This window comes from Drosophila miranda, chromosome XL (genome assembly GCF_003369915.1).
Source record: "Drosophila miranda strain MSH22 chromosome XL, D.miranda_PacBio2.1, whole genome shotgun sequence".
Taxonomy (NCBI): domain Eukaryota; kingdom Metazoa; phylum Arthropoda; class Insecta; order Diptera; family Drosophilidae; genus Drosophila; species Drosophila miranda.
This window is the reverse complement of record NC_046673.1, coordinates 24,448,813-24,466,982: the sequence shown is the minus strand read 5'-3', so window position 1 is coordinate 24,466,982 and position 18,170 is coordinate 24,448,813. Positions and strand designations below refer to the sequence as shown.

At 53.0% G+C, this 18,170-nt stretch overlaps 1 protein-coding gene across 4 annotated transcripts; it reads right to left on the bottom strand.

Annotated features, from left to right (window-relative positions):
* Positions 1 to 2,382: 2,382 nt before the first annotated feature.
* On the bottom strand, positions 2,383 to 17,403 carry LOC108157105 (histone acetyltransferase p300). Of its 4 annotated transcripts, none has more exons than XM_017288982.2 (13): positions 17,168 to 17,403; positions 16,469 to 17,083; positions 16,004 to 16,375; positions 11,666 to 15,922; positions 10,928 to 11,217; positions 10,647 to 10,804; positions 9,147 to 9,257; positions 8,086 to 9,052; positions 7,788 to 8,018; positions 7,488 to 7,718; positions 7,023 to 7,420; positions 5,410 to 6,934; positions 2,383 to 4,010 (listed from the first exon to the last, which is right to left on the bottom strand). In XM_017288982.2, the coding sequence occupies exons 1-13, from the start codon at positions 17,220 to 17,222 to the stop codon at positions 3,099 to 3,101; spliced, it is 10,122 nt and encodes a 3,373-aa protein (XP_017144471.1). In that variant the 5' UTR covers positions 17,223 to 17,403; the 3' UTR covers positions 2,383 to 3,098. The 4 variants fall into 4 exon arrangements, with proteins under 4 accessions (XP_017144471.1, XP_017144480.1, XP_033247744.1 ...); XM_017288991.2 differs by having other exon boundaries at positions 3,099 to 4,010; positions 8,104 to 9,052; XM_033391853.1 differs by having other exon boundaries at positions 3,099 to 4,010; positions 9,147 to 9,227.
* Between the last annotated feature and the right edge of the window lie 767 nt (positions 17,404 to 18,170).

The following is an 18,170-nucleotide window of genomic DNA, read 5'->3' as shown; positions in this document are numbered from 1 at the left end:
AGCATTCTTCATGACGTGTATCGCATAGTATCGGTATTGGATTCCATTTAAACACTTTTCTCCTACTCATACTCTCATTCTCGTCTTAATAGTCTGTTTGTTTTTTGTTTGAGACATCCTGTTGTTTCTTGTTGTTGTTGCTGTTGTTGGGGAGCTGGTATGTTGATCTCTGCTCCTCCCCTCTCCTCTTCATATTGGCTATCACAATATCAAATACTAAGTTAAAGATCTTCAAAGTATTCTTCTCTGTCGCATCCACACACCAACTGGGCACGCGGCACTTTCGTTCGCTGTTGATTTTTTACTGTTTTACTTTTTGCTTATGACTATGTAAATTTTGTCGCTTGAAATCCATGAAAGGATTGGGATTGCGGGTTGCGGATTGGAACACACACTTGGGACAATCACAAAATGGGGGTACACACGCAACATCAAAGACAAGACACACACACAACATGCAACACATACACGAACATCGATTACGCTTACAAAAAGCAAAGAAAAAACACGAACAATTCGTATGAAACAGTTCTGTTAAAACCTACAAGGTTTTTTCTTTCCCTTACTGTCCTTTACTTTACTTGACGTTACTTTACTTTACTTTACTTTTGTTTTGTTTCGTTTTGTTTCCCTATATCCTAAGTATCAAAGTATATATATATATTTGAAGTACTCTAACGGTTTACAAAGCATTGTGTCTATTGCTATTTTGTTGCACATGTTTTGTAATGTTCATGTTCATCCTGATTAATCCTCTCCTCTCTTCTCCTCGTCAACTCTATCCTCCTCCTGTAACATCATCGATTGTTTGTTAGTTTGGTGTTCTCGATTTCATTCATTTGTAAGTTTTGTATATTTTTTAATTTAATTTAATTTAAGGTTTTATGTGGCATCGTTTTTGTCTCCTGATTCTGATTTCGTACCCCAGCCCTATCCCTGACCACATTCCACACCACACCACCATCATCATCCTCCTTCCTCCCGAATGGGTGGGTGGATGGTGGCTGGTGTCTGGTGTCTGATCTCTGGAAGTGCTTCCTTGTACTGGGTACTTCTTTCAAATATGTAACATCAATTAACTTAGGGAAGAGTTTCCTCGGGCCTTGGGCTGGGGTGATTGCTGTTCATTGTTTTTTGTGTGTGTTACTTCTCTTTAGTTTAAGTTTTAGTATTAGGCTAATTTGATTTTCGATTCGATTGGTATAAAAATATGTATTGTATGTATTCTACTCTCGCTATTCCCAAAATTGGAAGCTCCTATAAGGAGCACGTTTATATAACTGCCTATCCGTTCGGATCGCCAACCAAACACACAGTTCTCGGATGCACATTATGGTGTATGGTGATATGGGTGTGGGTGATGCTTGGGGTGATTCAGATTTCTGATTTCTAATTTCCGATTCTGATTCTCTCTGATAGTCGCCTGATTCAAATGTGGGGTTGTGGCTCTCTATTGCTCAATTGCTTAATAATAGTCTACTATGTACTTCTCATCCGTTATTTCCATCACACTATATATATACTATGCTCTATACTCTATACTCTGTACTCTATATTGTATATTGTATGTAGGTACAAAAAAATTAAACATTTTAGCCACATCTTTTTTTATCGAATATCAGAGTTTCAATTAAATTTACGATTGCACTGGATTATTTCATTTCATTTCTATATTTCGCATTGCAGATAGCAAGGTTTTTGCTTTTAATTTAAATTTAAATTTTACTATTTTTTTTGTTTTTTCAAATAAATATTGTTTTGCTGTAACCGTCGTAAATGTAGCTGTAGCGTGTCTTTCTTTTCTTTTTTTATTTTTTGTGGTACAAAAATTATCTTAAATTTTAAGTTTACTAAGGGGCAATGATGGGGGCGAAACGTTAGACGTTCGGAAGGGGGCTGTTGGGTAGGGCTTACATCATCGACTATGTGCTAGTCTGCATTCGTCTTTTCTTTTCTTTCCTTTTGCTTTTGCTTTAATGTTGCTGTTGCAAGTGTTGCTCTTGCTGTTAACTGTTGCAAATGAGGTTGTGCTCTCTCTCCTTCCTTTCTTCTCTCTCCCTCTCCCTCTCACTCTCTCTCTGCTACTCTGTTACTGTGCTTGCTCTCTCATTCATGAAAGGGACATAAATATGGGGGACATATGTATGCCTGTGTGCGTGTCTGTGGGGTCTATTTGTTGGCTTGGCTTTGTGATGTCTGTGTCTGTGTGTGTGCGTATTGGGTGGAGAAGGGGGAGAAATATATATAGTAGTGTACATATATAAGAAGATATTTTCATGTATATGTGTGTGTGTGTGTGCGCGTGTGTGTATAAATATATATATATATATATATATATATATATATATATATGTATGTATAGGGGTATTAGTGCATAGGTGGTTTATAATGCCATAGTAACGTGTATGTATGATCTATTTAAACGTAGTCGTATTACACTATATAAAAAATGAAGGGATCGTAATCGAATTAATAATCGATAATTTCTAATCATAACTGTAATGCATTTGCGTTTCCTCATTTGTTCAAATGTTGTCCTAAGCCTACAAATAATCCGTGTGTGTGGAGCGTGTGGAGGTGTACGAAAATCCCCAACCATCCACCAACAGCGGCAACAGCAGCAGGAGCAAGAGCATCTGCATCGCCTGTCCCTCTCTCTACACTCCTCCATCACTTCTCTACTCTCCGGCTACTCTCCTCTTTCCTGATATACATCGAGGGACTGCTACTGGCTACCGGCTACCGGCTACCGGCTGCTGCTGGTTGCTGCTGGTTGCTGTGGGACGCATCTTAATCTTATAAGTACATGATAATTGTGATAGTAGAAAAAAGTAAAAGTTTAAGAAAGAAGTTAACAATACGATTAACACAGTGTGATCCCTGGCTCTGGCTCTGCTGCATTCGCTGCTGGATTCTCTGCTGGATGTCTCAAATCGCTGTCTCTGTCGCTACCATCAGAAGTAGTGCGGCGACTGTCCGTTGTAGCGATAGTTGACAATATCATGGCCGATGTTCGTGATGTTACTGCTGTTGATGTGGCCACCACTGTGGTTGCTGCTGTTGTGGTTGTGGAGGGAGTGGCCAATGTTGCTGCTGCACTAGAGCCGCTCCACAAATTTCGTTAGCTGATCAGAGGCATCGGGTAGGGCTCCGCCGGCATTGCCGACATTTAAGTTGCCAACGTTTACGCCCACACCGACGCCAACGCCCACACCGACGCCAACGTCCTGGGGGACACCGGGTAGCGGTGACTGGTGGTGCATCCCGTGGTTGTGCATGCCGTCGTGTGGGCCCTGAGGTGCTGGCGAGTGGCTGCTCATGACGTGATGGGGCGAGGGTTGGGCCCGCGGCGAGGCGGATGGCCCCGCGCGTGGCGACGGCGCTGAGCGGGGCGAAGGCGTCGGCTGCGGCGAGCGGATGGGCGGAGAGGAGCGCGCGGACTGCATTAGCTGCTGTTGGAGGGAGTGCGGCGTGGGGGGTCCCATCACCTGGGAGCCAGGACCTCCTCCAGGACCCACAACGGCGGGATTCTGCTGGGCATTCGGGGCATTTGGCATCGACACCTGTTGCATCATCTGCTGCTGAAGGGGTTGTTGCTGCTGTTGCTGCATACCCGGCGGCAACACGCCCATCTGCTGCTGCTGATGCTGGCCGGGCCCTGGCTTCACGCCCACTCCCACTCCGACTCCCACACCCACACCGGCTCCGCCTTGGCCCTGCTGCAGGATGTTGGACGCTGCCGCCACCACAGCCGCATTTGCCATGGAGTACTGATCCGCTCCGGGGCCACCTGAGCCTCCGCCGCCGCCCCCAGCCACACCGCCAGGCACTCCCACGGCTCCTGCCCCGCCGCCAGCATTAAAGTTGCCCGCTCCGCCGCCGCCCGGGAACTGCTGCTGCTGCTGGCCCACCGCTCCGCCCATGTGCGGGCCGCGCTGCCTTTGCGAATACGGAGGCGGGTATTGGTTCATTGGCACGTAGCGCATCTTGTTCCAGTTCTGGTTCGGCACCTAGACGAGACGGACAGAATATGTGAGTATTCGATCTTATTTGGGCAGGCATTTGGGCATTTCGGGAAAAAAAAAAACTTAGTAGCTGCGGAAACGGCCCATAGAAGGGATACGGATACCCGATACTCAGAAGCAGTGCCTGCATCGACCCTCAAAGGGAGAAAGTCATTTACTTGAAACGGGGATGGATCTACGGCATTCTTCGAATGAGATCACTGTATGAACATGCATGGCTCCACTTTGGACATTCAGAAAAACAGAGGGATACATACACACGTCTAGGATAACAACTTTACATCTGGAGTATCGGGTATTACCCATCGGGTGGTTCAACTGTTCTACATTCTACTGTCTTTGGGAATGGTTCGCCCCTGCAGAAGGTATTCTTGTGTACAGGAATGAGTGAATGGGGAAGGAATCTTCTGCAAGGGCGTTGGTCCTTCCAAATAAAAACATAAAAACATAATATATAAAATAAAATAGTTATGCCTCTGGTCCTTCTCATGCTTCACGACATCATCCTCCCTCTGGCGATTTGAGAATTGAATTTCAACTTCAGGATATTCGCTTTTCCGGTTTCTGAGCTCTTCGAAGGGTTTTTGATCTTGAAATTTGCTCCGGAGTAGGTTTGAATTTAAATTTTGAAATTGGTTTAAATGTTTTTTTGGGTTGTGTTCTAAGTGTTTTCTGGATATGTTCTAGCCTCTTTTGGGAGGTGTTCTAGTCGCTGTAATCCGCGGTCTCATTAGAGTGACCTCAGTGACCATCTATAGCAACGGGATATGTGATAATGCATAGTTTAAATGAATGTAAGGGTTTTTGTTATGTTGGAATGTTGTATGCTAAATGGGATAAATCGAAACAAGCGAGGATCTTGTGGGTTGAAGGATCAGTGGGTGAATGGAACGTCAGGATCGCATGGCACTAAATTGCTTACTTGCTTCTCTCGTATGGCATTGGAATGGGTTTTGTTTGCTCACGGAATTTCTTAAAAGCGTTTGACTTAATTTTGTGGCTTCTTCTGCTCTATCTGCTGGTTCTATGACGCTCATTTGCCGCGTTCAGATTTACTTGTACTTGGCGCTGGAGGATATATATGCCAGCAGTGTGCTCTTCTCCTGCCCTCTGAGCCCCTGCAGGCCATGCGCCGCATTGATGGACAATTCCATGGCTGAGAATATCTCATAGATGTATACATTCGCAATGCTGATCTGTTTATCCGTGGGATGGAGGATGGGGGTTTGCGGTAGGGGGTTATAGGTTACAGGTTCTTATAGTAACAGTAAAAAACATTGGGAAGCAAACTACAAGCCACAAACAAACACAGGATGCATGTCTAATTCTATTCGACAGAAGCGTCTTCTACTTGCCACTTGCCACTGGCTCGTCTTCCACTTACCATTCCTCCCTGAGAGGTGACGCCCGGTGGCAGGTTCTGGAGCATCATTTGGGCAGAGTTCTGCTGCTGCATATTGGGCATCCGCTGGTGGGGGCCTCCCGGTCCACCCGGCTGCATCAGATTCACTTGCTGCTGCTGCTGGTTGGGATTTATCTGCTGCTGCTGGGGGCCGCCCGCCTGCTGCTGCTGCTGCTGGTTCATCATGTGCTGCATCTGCTGCTGTTGCATAACCTGCTGTTGTTGCTGTTGCTGCTGTTGTTGTTGCTGCTGTTGCTGCTGTTGCTGCTGGGGATTCTGGGGTCCATTGCCCGCTTGGAGGCCACCACCGGGTGCACCACCGCCTACGGCGCCTGCATTGATCTGTGTCTGCTGGCGCTGCTTGATGATGGCAGCCATGATCTGGGGATTCTGCTTGAGGATGGTGAGGATGTGCTGGTTGCTCTCGTTGGTGGGGTTGTTCTTTATCTTTTGCATGATCTGGGCCAGCTGGTGCGTGTTCAAACTTCCGGCTGCCTGGCCACCGCCTCCTCCGGGCGGTGGACGCACGCCTCCGGCACCGGCCGCTCCCATTGGCGTACCCATTCCGCCCATACCCATGCCATGCTGTCCGCCGACGGGCATCTGGCCGCCGCCGCCGACCCCTCCTCCGCCCATCGGGTTGGTCAGCATCATCTGCTGCTGCTGCTGCTGTTGTTGTTGTTGCTGCTGTTGCTGCTGCTGGAGGACGTTCTGCTGCTGCTGCATCATTTGGTTCGGCTGGCGCATTCCCGTGGCGTTGTTCACGTACCGCGGCTGGGGCACACCCGCACCTCCACCGCCGGCGCCCCACTGGTCCATGGAAAGCAGGTTGTTGGCATTCAAGACATTGCCGCAGTTGCCGGCACCGGGCAAGGGGCCGCCCGAGGGATTGCCACCGCCGCCGATGCCAGGTCCCAGCTGATTCAGATTCACTCCGACGCCTCCGACACCGACACTAACACCTCCAACTCCAACGCCCACTCCACCGACCATACCCACTCCCAGCTGATTCACATTCTGGTTGGGTACGCCTCCGACGCCTCCGACGCCTCCGACGCCTCCGACTCCTCCGACCAGAGCACGGTTCATGACGGGCGGGGCCATTGGGACGCCTTTCCCAAAGCCACCGCCATGCGGCACTTGCTGGCGAGCGGCCTCCTCCTGCACCTGCTTCACCACCTGCAGGACATTCGGCGACGGCGGGTGTCCGCCCCCGCCTCCGGGCTTCATGCCGATGCCCGGCTGATGGGGATGCGGCGAGGTCATGCCACCCATTCCGCTGCCAGACACTGGCGAAGGCACTGGCACAGCAGACGGTGAATGTCCGCCCACTCCTGGCAGCAGCACGGCCGCCTGACCGACGGGCATCACATTGGCCATGCCCACAACGGGCACACCGCCAGCGACGACTGTCGGCCCGCTAACCGCCGGTCCGGGCAGTGCCGAAGGAGCGGCTGTCCGCGACATGAGGGCCACACGCCGACGCAGTAGCTGTTGCTGTTGGAGTCTGTTTAGGAAAGAGAGTTTGGGTTGCAGGATGAGAATAAGGATACAGAGGTACGGATTTCAGACTTATGCTGGGCTGGAGTACTCACTTCTGCTGGAGCTGTTGCTGCTTCAGCTTGTGCTTGATGTTCGGACAGAAGGGCACGGGACACTTCTGCTCCTGACAGTGCTTCGCATGGTAGCAGCAGAGGGCGATTAGCTGCTTGCAGATGGGGCAGCCGCCGTTCGTCTTTCGCTTGCAGTTCTTTGTGTGCTGGACGACGCGCTGCATCTTCTGGCACGAGGGCAGGCGACAGTTGGCGTCGCGGCACTGGCAGGCGTGCACCAGGGACTGGATGCACCGCTGGATGGACTGTTTGCGGGCCTCCTGGGGATTGGCCTGCTTGTGGTCCGCCGGTGCACAGCCGTCGTCAATGTCGAAGCCGAGCTTCTCCATTTTATGGGGATGTCCGACCTTCTCTTTGCACACAATGCACAGATCAAAGTCCTGCGAAAGAGCAAAATAGGATTATTGATTATGTATGCATTTTCTTTTGTCTGAGGCGTTGTCTTACATCACAGACGGTGCAATGATAGCGCGTCTCAACGGCCGTCTTGCAATTGTTGCACGTGTACACGAACTTGTCCTGGCCCTGATTGTGCAGCTCGTACAGCATTGAGAGCGTCGAGAATTGGGCGCGCCGCAGCGACGAGAACTCAAAGTGCTTGTCGCGGGCCAGCGTGAGGAATGCATCGCGGCCGTCCATCAGATCGCAGGTTAGCAAAGGATCGGGGTCTTGAATGGGCTACAATAGGATAAAAATACAATTATAAATCTGGGTTCTCGATCCTCCTTTGGCTCCTTTGGGACTCACCGCTAAACTGGCAGCAGACTGTGCCGAGTGCAGGCGTATCACGAAAAAGACTTCCTTGTGCTTCTCCATCGTGGCATAGATCTTCGCGGAGAGATCATTCCCCGACTGATGCTCGTTGGACTTCTTGCTGTTCTTCCGCTGGGCGGCCTTTGACTTGTTGGACTTCTTGGCCTTCTTCTGGCCCTTCTTCTTGCCATCGCCACTCACCTCGTTGTCCTCGATGGAGAAGAGCTGGGCGCGACGATAAAAAAGATAATTATTAGAGGGGGGAAAACGAAAGTTAAGAAGTGATGAACACCTCGGAATATCGGCTTACATTCGCCGCTGCAGCTGCCTCGGCTGCCTCTGCCTGTTTGCGCTTCTCCTCCTCCTCTTGGTCGAGCTCCTTGATGCTCTCTTCAAGGACATTTGGCCAGAAATCGCCCTCGAAGTAGGGCAGCTCGGCGGCAGAGCCCAGCTTGTCCTCCATCGCCTGCTTGAGTATGTCCTTGTAGTCCTGGATGATGCGCTCGATCATGCCCTTGTCCAGCATCTTCTTGTACCACTCCTGCAGGCGCTTCGGCTTCGGTATCTTCTGGTCCGTCGGATGGCAGTGAAAGATGTAGTCGTCCCCCTCCGATGGCGGACACGCCCAAATGTGGGCCATCGTGTAGCCCAGCTGCTTCACATAGTCCATGTACCCGAGCAGGATCTCGTGGTAGACCGCGGTACGGTATTGGCGCGGCCGGAAGAAGTGCACCGAATCGAGGTAGGCAATGTAGACGCGTCGTGTGTTGGGCGCCGGACACTCGGATCCGTACTCCTGCACGTGCATGCCAAAGAAGCAGACATCGATGCCGTCCACCTCCTCGAAGGCGAACAGGGCCTTCGCCCGGTACGGGAACTCGTTCATCATGTCCCCGCTCTCGACAAAGCGTCGCCGCATTCCCGGCTTCACCTCGACGCACTTCTCCGAGGAGCTGACTACGCGTATGTGCACCTCGCCCGCTCCCGCCTCCTTCTTCTTGAGGAAGTTATTTACGCGCGTCTCGATGTAGACGCCGAGCTTGGTGGTGGGCAGGCGCTTGGCATTGAATTTGTTCTCCTTCCGCTTCGAGTTCTTCTTCTTGAGGCAATTGTCGCAGACAAAGCCGCCCGGCCAGATGGAGTCCAGCCAGAGGACGCAGATCTGATGCTGCTTGCGGCCGCATTCCTGGCAGTTCACAAAAGGCTCCAGCTCCAGGTGATCGTTCTTCATCTCCTTGAATTGGTCCTTTTTGATTTGTCTACAGAGGGATACGGAACAAAAAAGATTAGAATAGGGATCGGATCGGATCGAACGGGATAAAGGGGGAAAGTAGGTAAGGGGCATATACTTACGTTTGTGACTGCAACGGATCGTCACCCAGTGTGACCGTGTCTCCCTGGATGTCATTAAAGCACTTTTGGCAGAAGGTGTATCTATTTGAGGCGACACCGTATTCCTTTAGACTGGTTTTTGTTTTGGTTTTTTTTTGTTTACGTTTTTGTTTACGAAGATTTAGTTTTGTTGTTGGATGCGATGTACGAGAGAGTTTTTGAAGATGGCAGCCAAAAAGAACAACAACGAACGAACGAATGAACGAGCAGGCAAGTGGCGAGTAGTGTTGTCAAGTGTTGGCAGGTTGCAGATTGTGGTATGGGTTGTGGTGGGTGCGAGAGCGAGATGGTCATCATCATCATCATTATTGTGTTGAGCGAGGGCGCATTTGTGTTGTGTGTGTGTGTGTGTGTGTGTATGAGTGCATTTTGAAGATGAGTGCGTGCGCGAGTGGTGTCCGTGAGTGAGAGAAAGAGTGAAATGGAATGGAGTGTGGTGATCGGATCGAATCGGTTTTTTGTTTCGTTTTGTTAATTAATTAATTATTACGGCACACGAATACACACAGAAACACAGGCACAGATAATTTTGAATACACATATTATTATTATTATTATTAAATGTGTGGGCAAAGAGACGACACGTAACACAGAAACACAAATACACAGACACAGTTATATGCACATTTGGGAGGCGCAACGGAACGCAGGTTAACGGGAATTGTTGTTGGTTTTGTTTTTGGTTTTTGGTTTTTGTTTTGTTTTGGTTTTGGCGGGAGCAAGGAACACACACACAGGAGGTGGGAATGGAAAAGAATGCAAAAAAGAAAGAAAGGAAGAGAAACGAAAAGTGTTAGGTAATTTGCATTAAAATTTGTTTACACACAATTATTACAACAATTAGAAACGGAAGGCGGATGAGTGTGGAAGGGTGGCAGGAGCAGGGAGCAGGGGTGGAGGGGATGGATGGTTGTAAATATAATGAGTGGGATAATCGGATTATCGGACAGTAATTGATACATCAATTACAAAAAACTACCGTTAGAAAAGTAACCGGTAATCGGTAACTCAACATCAGGGTACCAGCGATAATCCATGATTGGTCAGGATATCCATGATTTTGGGGGACATCTGTTGAGACAGATATCTGGGGGATCCTGTCTTATTTGTTTCTTTCTGCTCGCTCTACTCGAATATTTTTTTCAAATTTATTCAATATTATTTATTGGTGAATCTGGGAGGCACCTATCAGAATATTTTGTCATTATCGTAAACATGGAAAGCAGAAGCGGAAGCGGAAGCGGAAGCAGATGCGTGGCATTGAGGCTTTGGCTCTACTTTTTGGAATCTTGGAATCATGGAATCATCAATCCTTTTGGCACGGCGGACAAACTTTTTAGCAAACAGATAAACGTGACGTGGATTGGATCCCTGGGAAACATATATGTGTGGAGTGGGTGAGTGGGGAGACAGGGAGGAGAAGGATGAGAGTAGAAGGGTGAGTAGGAGGGCAGCACATACCTGTTCTGGTAGCTATAGTACTTAGCGTCGCGCGGTATCGTGCACAGCTGCTTGCCATAGCAGCACAGCACTTGGGGATTGAAGGTGTATTTCCTGCCGCAACAGTAGCCCAGGGCTTGCATCACTGGATCGATCTCTGCCTCGAACACCTCCGAAAGCTGAGAGAGAAAAGATGGGAAGATGGGAAGATGGGGGAGCAGGTGTTAGCATCGATTGGGGCAGCATGGATCACGGCTGGAGTACGGCTGTAGTCCCCCGTATATCCTTGGACGATACGTTACCTTGGTACAGTAGCGGTAGACGCGTGAGGTCTTTCGATTGTAGAGCCACGCATTGTCGAACATCAGCCAAACATCGTCCACGTACTCCCAGGGATCGCTGTACTTGCCGTTCTGGATGTTGTTCCGTATCGTGCCCAGATCCATCGGCTTCTTAACGATCTCAAAGTAGTCAGGTATGCCCAGCGCCTGCGGATCCACCGGATACCGAAACGGCACCGATTCCGGCTCCTGGCGCAGCAATTTCTCCAACGTTGGCAGCAATGCGGTGCGCAGCTCCTCCGGATTGAATTCTGTAATAAGGATTTTACAATTTTAGCATTGAATTTGAAATCCCCAATCCCCAATCCGCAATCCCTGAACCATCAGCCATCAGCCATCAACCATCAGTGGATGGTTGACGTTATTGAAAGTAAAAGAAAGACTATAGAAGATGTTGCACGAGAGACCAGTTCAGTTCTCTTTTAGGCACAGCCTTCGTCTCTGATCGCGGCCCACCGCCCCCTCCGCCCACTCGACCCCCTCGTGTTCGGCTGCTCAACTCATACTTTCTCTGTTTATGTCTAGGGCCCCAAGAGTGTTGTCAGAAGCTTAACGAAGAGAAAGAGATTAGTGTCAGCTGTTCCCTCAGCTATTTTTGATTGTATCAAAGGAAGGGGTCTGAGGGAGAGTGATAGCAGGCATTGCAAGGATTGTCCTGCGACAGGTACTTCCCCAAACTTGGTTCTGGTCATTACTTACGGCATTTCTTCTTCTTGTCGCCAGCCTGCAGGGCCAGTGGCTCTGGGACCAGGGGCTTTGGCTCGATCTTGGTCTTGATGTCCATGCCCCCCGCTCCGGAGATGCCATCGTGGGCCCCGTTGATATCATCCTTGCCGCCACCGCCGCCGCCTTCGTGTGTGGCCGATGAGGCACTCTCGTCGACATCCATGGGCTCGGTCTTGATCTTGACATTGCCATCGCCGTCGGCGTCCTCCGATTTGATCTCCATTTTGATCATGCTGGTGCCGTCGTTGTTGACATTCTTGCCCTTGCCGCCCGTGGAGCAGTCCATCTGGGAGCTGTCGTTGTTGCCGCCGCAGCTGTCATCCATGAACTCCTTCTTGATCTCGTCCTCCTGCTTGATCGAGTCCAGCTTCCCCTTCGAAGCCTTGCCGCCGCCCCCGCTGCCGTTTGTGTCGTTCGTGGGTGATGGGGTGTCGTCGTCGTTATCACGCGCCGCTGCCTCCAGGGCGGCCATTTGGGAGGATAGGCTGCTCGAGCTGCTCATCATGCGGCTCGGCTGTGACTGCTGCTGCTGCTGGTTGCTGCAGCCACTACCATTGCCACCGGAGGAGGTCGTTGCCAGCATGTGGGGATTGCTGTTCGGCGCCGAAAGAGAGCCTCCGCTGCCCGGTCCGCTCGATGCAATCGTTGCCGTCGCCGACGAGGAGGAATTGCAGCTGAGCGGCGTCGTTGCCGACGTCGTCGTGGTCGTTGTGGTGGCCATAACGCCTCCAACTCCTCCCACACTGCCGCTCCCACTGCCACTGCCACTGCCGCTCCCGCTGCCGCAGTTGCTTCCGTTGCTGTTGCTGCCGTTGCTGTTGCTCCCGTTGCTGCCGTTGCTATTGCTATTGCTGTTGCTGGCGCACGTTGCTGCCGCCGAGGTGGGGGCACTGTTAGTCGCCAGGCCGGTGGCACTGGTCGCCGGCACGGGGGAGGCCGGCACGTAGGGTGGAGTGTTGGCTCGATTGCTCATTGGCTGCATGAGGCTGTTCACCGACGGGGGATTGATGATGCTGTTGCTGCTGCTGTTGTTGTTGGTGTTGCTGTTGGTGTTGGTGTTGCTGCTGTTGGAGGGAGTGCCGACGGGACCATTGGAGATGAATCCTCCACCGCCGCCGCCGGGGGAGGGACTGGGCGCTGAAACCGTCATTCCACCCGCACTCGAGGGTACACCTCCTGCTGATCCTCCTCCTCCATTCGCACCTCCACTACCCGCCGCACCAGATCCTGCCCCTCCTGCACTCAAGGCTGAATCAAGGCTCGTGGGTGTCGGTGGCATGTTGTTGAGGACACTTCCAGGCGGCTTCTGCTGCTGTTGCTGCTGCTGCTGCATAGTAGAGTTGAAGCTGTTGCTGTTCGGCTGCTGCTGCTGCTGTTGAATGGCCGTGGCATTGCTGAAGGGTGACTGGGGCATGAGCATGCCCGCTGCCGCCGCCGCCTGCTGGTGGAGGTGTCGCTGCTTCATCATTTCGCTCAGCTGCGGATTGCTGCTCGCTACGGTGCCGCCATTTGCGTTTATGAACTGCTGCTGCTGCTGCTGCTGCTGTTGCTGTTGTTGCTGCTGCTGCTGTTGGCCAGGCACTGGACTGGTGAGGACATTGGCCGCTCCAGCGGCCGTCTGGAAGGGGGAGAGCACGGGATTGACTACCATGCCGCCGGGACTGGGTCCCGGAGGACCCACCAGCATGTTGCCAGCCTGCTGCTGTTGCTGCTGTTGCGGGAATTGCATGCGCTGCTGCTGTTGCAACGTGAGCATGTTGCCGCCGGGCGAGTGGCTACGCATCGTCACCATATTCGCCTGGCCTCCAACGCCGACTCCAACGCCAACACCGAGTGCTCCTGCCAGTCCTGCGACACCCACGGGGCCGCCACCCACTGGCTGCTGCTGCTGCTGACCGACGACCATGCCGCCAGGACCCTGGGGACGGAGCTGCTGTGGCTGCATCACGCCCCCCATTGGACTGATGATGGGACGGACTCCGCCAACGGATTGCTGCTGCTGGGTCTGTTGCTGCTGTTGTTGCGGCCCCACGACGCCCTGCAGGCCACCGCCCACCGTAGGATTGGAGACGGAGCCGGGTACTCCGCCCACGCCTCCTGGCACTCCAACGGGGCCGCCGCCGGGAACGACCACGGGACCCGAACCGGATACGGGGCCCGTGCCCTGCTGCTGCATGAGCATCTGCTGGTGCTGCTCCTTGCGCTTTAGCCGCTTCTCCTCGAGCTCCTTCTGGATCTTGTAGATCTTCTCAGCGAGCAGGTGATAGTATTCGGAGCGGCTCTTGGCCATCTCGTACATGTCCTTCTCGACCTTCTCCGCGTAGGAGACGAGGTTGTGCATCCGCTTGTCCTGCATCGTCGTCGGATCGGAGGTGGGGAAGATGGCCTGCACGAGCTTGTGGACGAGATGGTTCCGCAGATCCGCCGTCACCGACTCCCGCCAGTCCTTTTCGCTGTCGTTGCCTGTGGAACCCGTTCCTCCTGTCCCGCCGCCTCCTCCGGCACCACCTCCGCCTCCAGCCGCATTCTGATTGGGATTCGCGTTCGCATTCCCCCCGCTGGCACCCGTCGTATCGGCGGGCATCAGAACACTGGATCCCTGGCCGCCGGCAGTCACGCCAGTCGCACCACCAGGTCCTGCGCCACTTGGGGGATGAACTTGGGGCACCTTCAGCTTCGACAGCTGATCCGCCTGCCCCACCAGCTGCTGCTTGTCTGCCGCTCCTCCGCCAAAGTTGGCGCTGCCGAAGCCTCCGACGCTCACAGACAGCGCCGTGGGAATGTTTCCCAACTGCTGTTGTGCGGGATTCGTCTGCTGCTGTTGCTGCTGGTCGACCATGTTGGGGAGGCCGCCGCGTCGCCGATTGCCAGCATTGGCGGCATTGCACTGGCCCTGGAGCATCTGCTGCTGCTGCTGCTGGAGGCTATTAACATCGTTGGGCAGGACGGAACCGGAACCGGGACCCGTGGGTCCCAGGACTCGCACTGTGGGTGGGATGCCCTGCATTCGAATGCTCGGAGGCATCCCCTGCTGCTGCTGCTGGCCCGCTCCGACACCCGCGCCACCGCCGATCATATTGCCGGCCGTCACGGGAGAGAGTCCCACCTGGCCCATGGCATCGAAGCGTCGCAGCTCCTGCTGCTGTTGGTGCTGTTGCTGTTGCTGCTGGACCTGCTGCTGCTGCTGGGCGAGTTGTTGGGCCATTTCGGCGTTGGATTTGGGTGCACCGCCCTGCTGCTGCTGCTGCTGCTGGGGCATCACGAGGCCCGTATTCTGGGCTCCTCCTGGGGCTCCTACCTGTTGCTGCTGCTGCTGCTTGCCATCGAGTGATCCCCCGACGCCACCGAGCACGGTGAGAGGTTGGTTCTGTTGCTGTTGTTGGAGACCGCCGGCCCCTCCGCTGCCTGGTGGGCCCCCGCCAGGGGTCGCACCACCGCCTCCCGCTCCTCCGCCGCCTCCGACATTGGCGTTCTGGAACACCGAATGATTCTGGCGGAACGGATAGCAGATGATGCAGGTGCTGTTGATGCAGGTCTTGTAATGCAGGAGGATCTGGCGCGAGGAAGCACAGTGCTGCATGGTGCAGTCCTTGCTCTGCTTGCAGGTACCCATGTGCGCCAGTACCGCCTTCATCGCCTTGCAGTAGTTGACGTTGCAGACCTCGCGGTTCGGATTAAGGGTCTCCCGCCGGTTGCACTTGTGCGCGTGCAGCAGGAGCATCAGCTGCTGCTGGATCTGTCGCTTGCGGTCGTCGGGGACATCCTGGCGGTTCGCCTGTGGATTTCCCGCTCCTCCTCCGACTGCTGCTGTCACCGCTCCGCCTGCTGCTCCCACCTGGACACCCTGGACTCCCTGCTGCTGTTGCTGCTGCTGTGAGGTTCCTGGCTGCTGCTGCTGCTGCGGATGGCCCAGTAATTGGTTCGGCTGCGGGGGACGAGGTCCAAGGGCACCCGGCTGCTGCTGCTGTCCGAGCATCTGCTGCTGCTGCTGGGGATTGCCGCCCACTAGCTGTCCGGTGGGTCCGCCGGTGCCATCGCCGCCCAAACTGGGCATCGGGACAACAGTGCCCACGGGGCGATTGCCCTGCGGCATGACACCGACTCCTCCCCGTTGTGCCATCTGCTGGGCAAGCAGCTGCTGCTGCTGCTGCTGTTGCTGTTGCTGCTGGGAATTGTTGCCGCCCGGACCTCCGTACTGGCCCACGCCGTAGGGCATGCTATTCAGTTGTCCTGCGGGAAAACGAGCAACGAGAGGATTAGGATAAGGATTAGCAGTGGCTCCCTCCTTGTCGGTCTCGTCGGTGGACCTACCCATCTGCATGTTGGGATTCTGCATGCGTGGTCCTCCGCCGCCGGGTCCATTCCCTGGGCCGCCTGGTCCATTGCCACCTCCGGCAGCGCCCATTATGTGGGGACCGCGCAGCATATGCTGCTGGCCGACCATGCGACCCATCATCGGACCGTTTTGCATGTGCATGCCCTGCTGGTTGGGTGCCACTGAGCCGCTGCCAGCGCCCACGGGTCCTCCGGGTCCGCCTGCCACTGAAACGGCATTGATCATGCCACCGCCTGGCTGCTGCTGCTGCTGCTTCAGCTGGTTGACCATGCCACCCATGCCGCCGCCGCCGACGCTGTTGGTGAGGACCATGTTCCCCAGATTCCCTTGGGCGATTGTATTCATTCCTGCGGATAGGAGACAGGAGACGGGAGACAGGATTGCACATGTACATATATCCGAGAGGAAAAAAGAATGATCTGGGATCAAGCGGCACTCACCTGGTATGGCATTCATGCCATTGTTTCCATTATTCGATATCGACATGGGCATCGAATTTACCATGCCCATCTGTGTGGCAACCTGCTGCATGACGCTCTGATTGGGCGACTGCAGATTTGGGGATTTGCTGCCTAATTGGTTCATCCCCGGTACCACCATGGTCCCCTTCTGGCCCTGCTGCTGCTGCTGCTGTTGCTGTTGCTGCTGCTGCTGGAGTAGGTGCTGCAGCTGCTGCTGGTGCTGCTGCATTTGGCGGAGCTGCTGCTGGTTGCCCGCTCCTCCGCCGCCGCCTCCGCTGCTGCTGTTGCCGCTGCCGTCGTCGCCGCCGCTGCCAGGCTGCTGGGAGCCACCGCCGGCTCCGTTCATTTGTGAGGTAACGACAACCTGACCGACTCCTGGCCCAGAGCCAGGGCCAGGGCCTGTCTGTTTGTTTGGTCCGACTCCGACGCCGACGACGGCTTGGGGTCCGCCGCCGCCGCCTGTTGAGTTTGTGTTTGTGACGCCAACATTCGAGGCGCCACCGCCGCCGCCGCCACTCAGCTGATCCGACCAGCCGCTGTTTGAGGACACCAGCTCGTCGGGCAGATTCTCTTCCAGAAACAACGAGATATCCGCTAAAGCAACAAAAGCAAAATAAGCAATAAAATGAATGTTTGAATATGTCCAGGATGTGGGACGTGGAATCCAGGATTACTCACTTGGATCCATTTTAACCCGCTTTGTGGGCGGCTCGTCCAAATGATCCGCCATCATGAAGATCGCTTTGGGTTCTGCAGAGTTTTGCAGAAGAGTTCGATTGAACCGAAGATATCCAACAAATCCAAATACAAATTGAAATCCAAATTGTAATCCAAATTTAAATTTAATTTTAATTCGAAATTAAATTGAATAACAAAATTAATGATTATACGGAGAGTCGAGTGCGAGTGTATGATGATGCACGATACGATCCACACGACCCTGCACGACGCTGCACGAACGCCGGGAAGACGCCGCTTGCCGCTTGCCGCTCGCTTTGTCAACAAAAATGTTTTCGAAAATTTCCTTAAAATTTTCCTTTCCTTTTGTTTTGTTTTCCTGTATTTCTTTTACAAAATTTGCACAATTTTGTTATTTGCTTTTGTTTTTTTTTCCTTTTCCCTTCCCTTTCGTTTTCTTTTCTTTCTTGTTGTAATTTTACACACTTTACGGTACACACGAGAAAACGGGGAATGGAGAACGCGGGAACGTGAATTCGAAATCGAATTTGAACTCAAACGTGAACACGGAGCACAAGCACAGGCACGGGTGGAACTACTACTTGCCCGACAGCACGGCCCGACTGCTAGGACTCAAATGGCAAAAACCGATATGGGATTTTCCAATTGATGGATTTTCAGTGGAAATTGAAATTTAATTTGAATCGTTTTTTGATGCTTCTCCAACTTTGATAAAGCTGTCAATTGAATATTTGCTGTTGCTGCTGCTGCTGCTGCTTCTGCTTCTGCTGTTCCTGCTCCTGCTCCTCTTTTGTTTTTAGTTTTACTTGTTGTTAAGGTTGCGGTTGCCGGTGCGGTTGCGGTTGCGGTTGATGTTTTGTGGTTTGTGGCAGCTTCAGCTTTTGATCCTCCTCCTCCTACTCCGCCTGTTGCTGCTGCTGCTCCTCCAGATGATCTCGACGTTCTGTTCCTCGAAGAAGAATTCTCTCCTGGCGGCGGTACA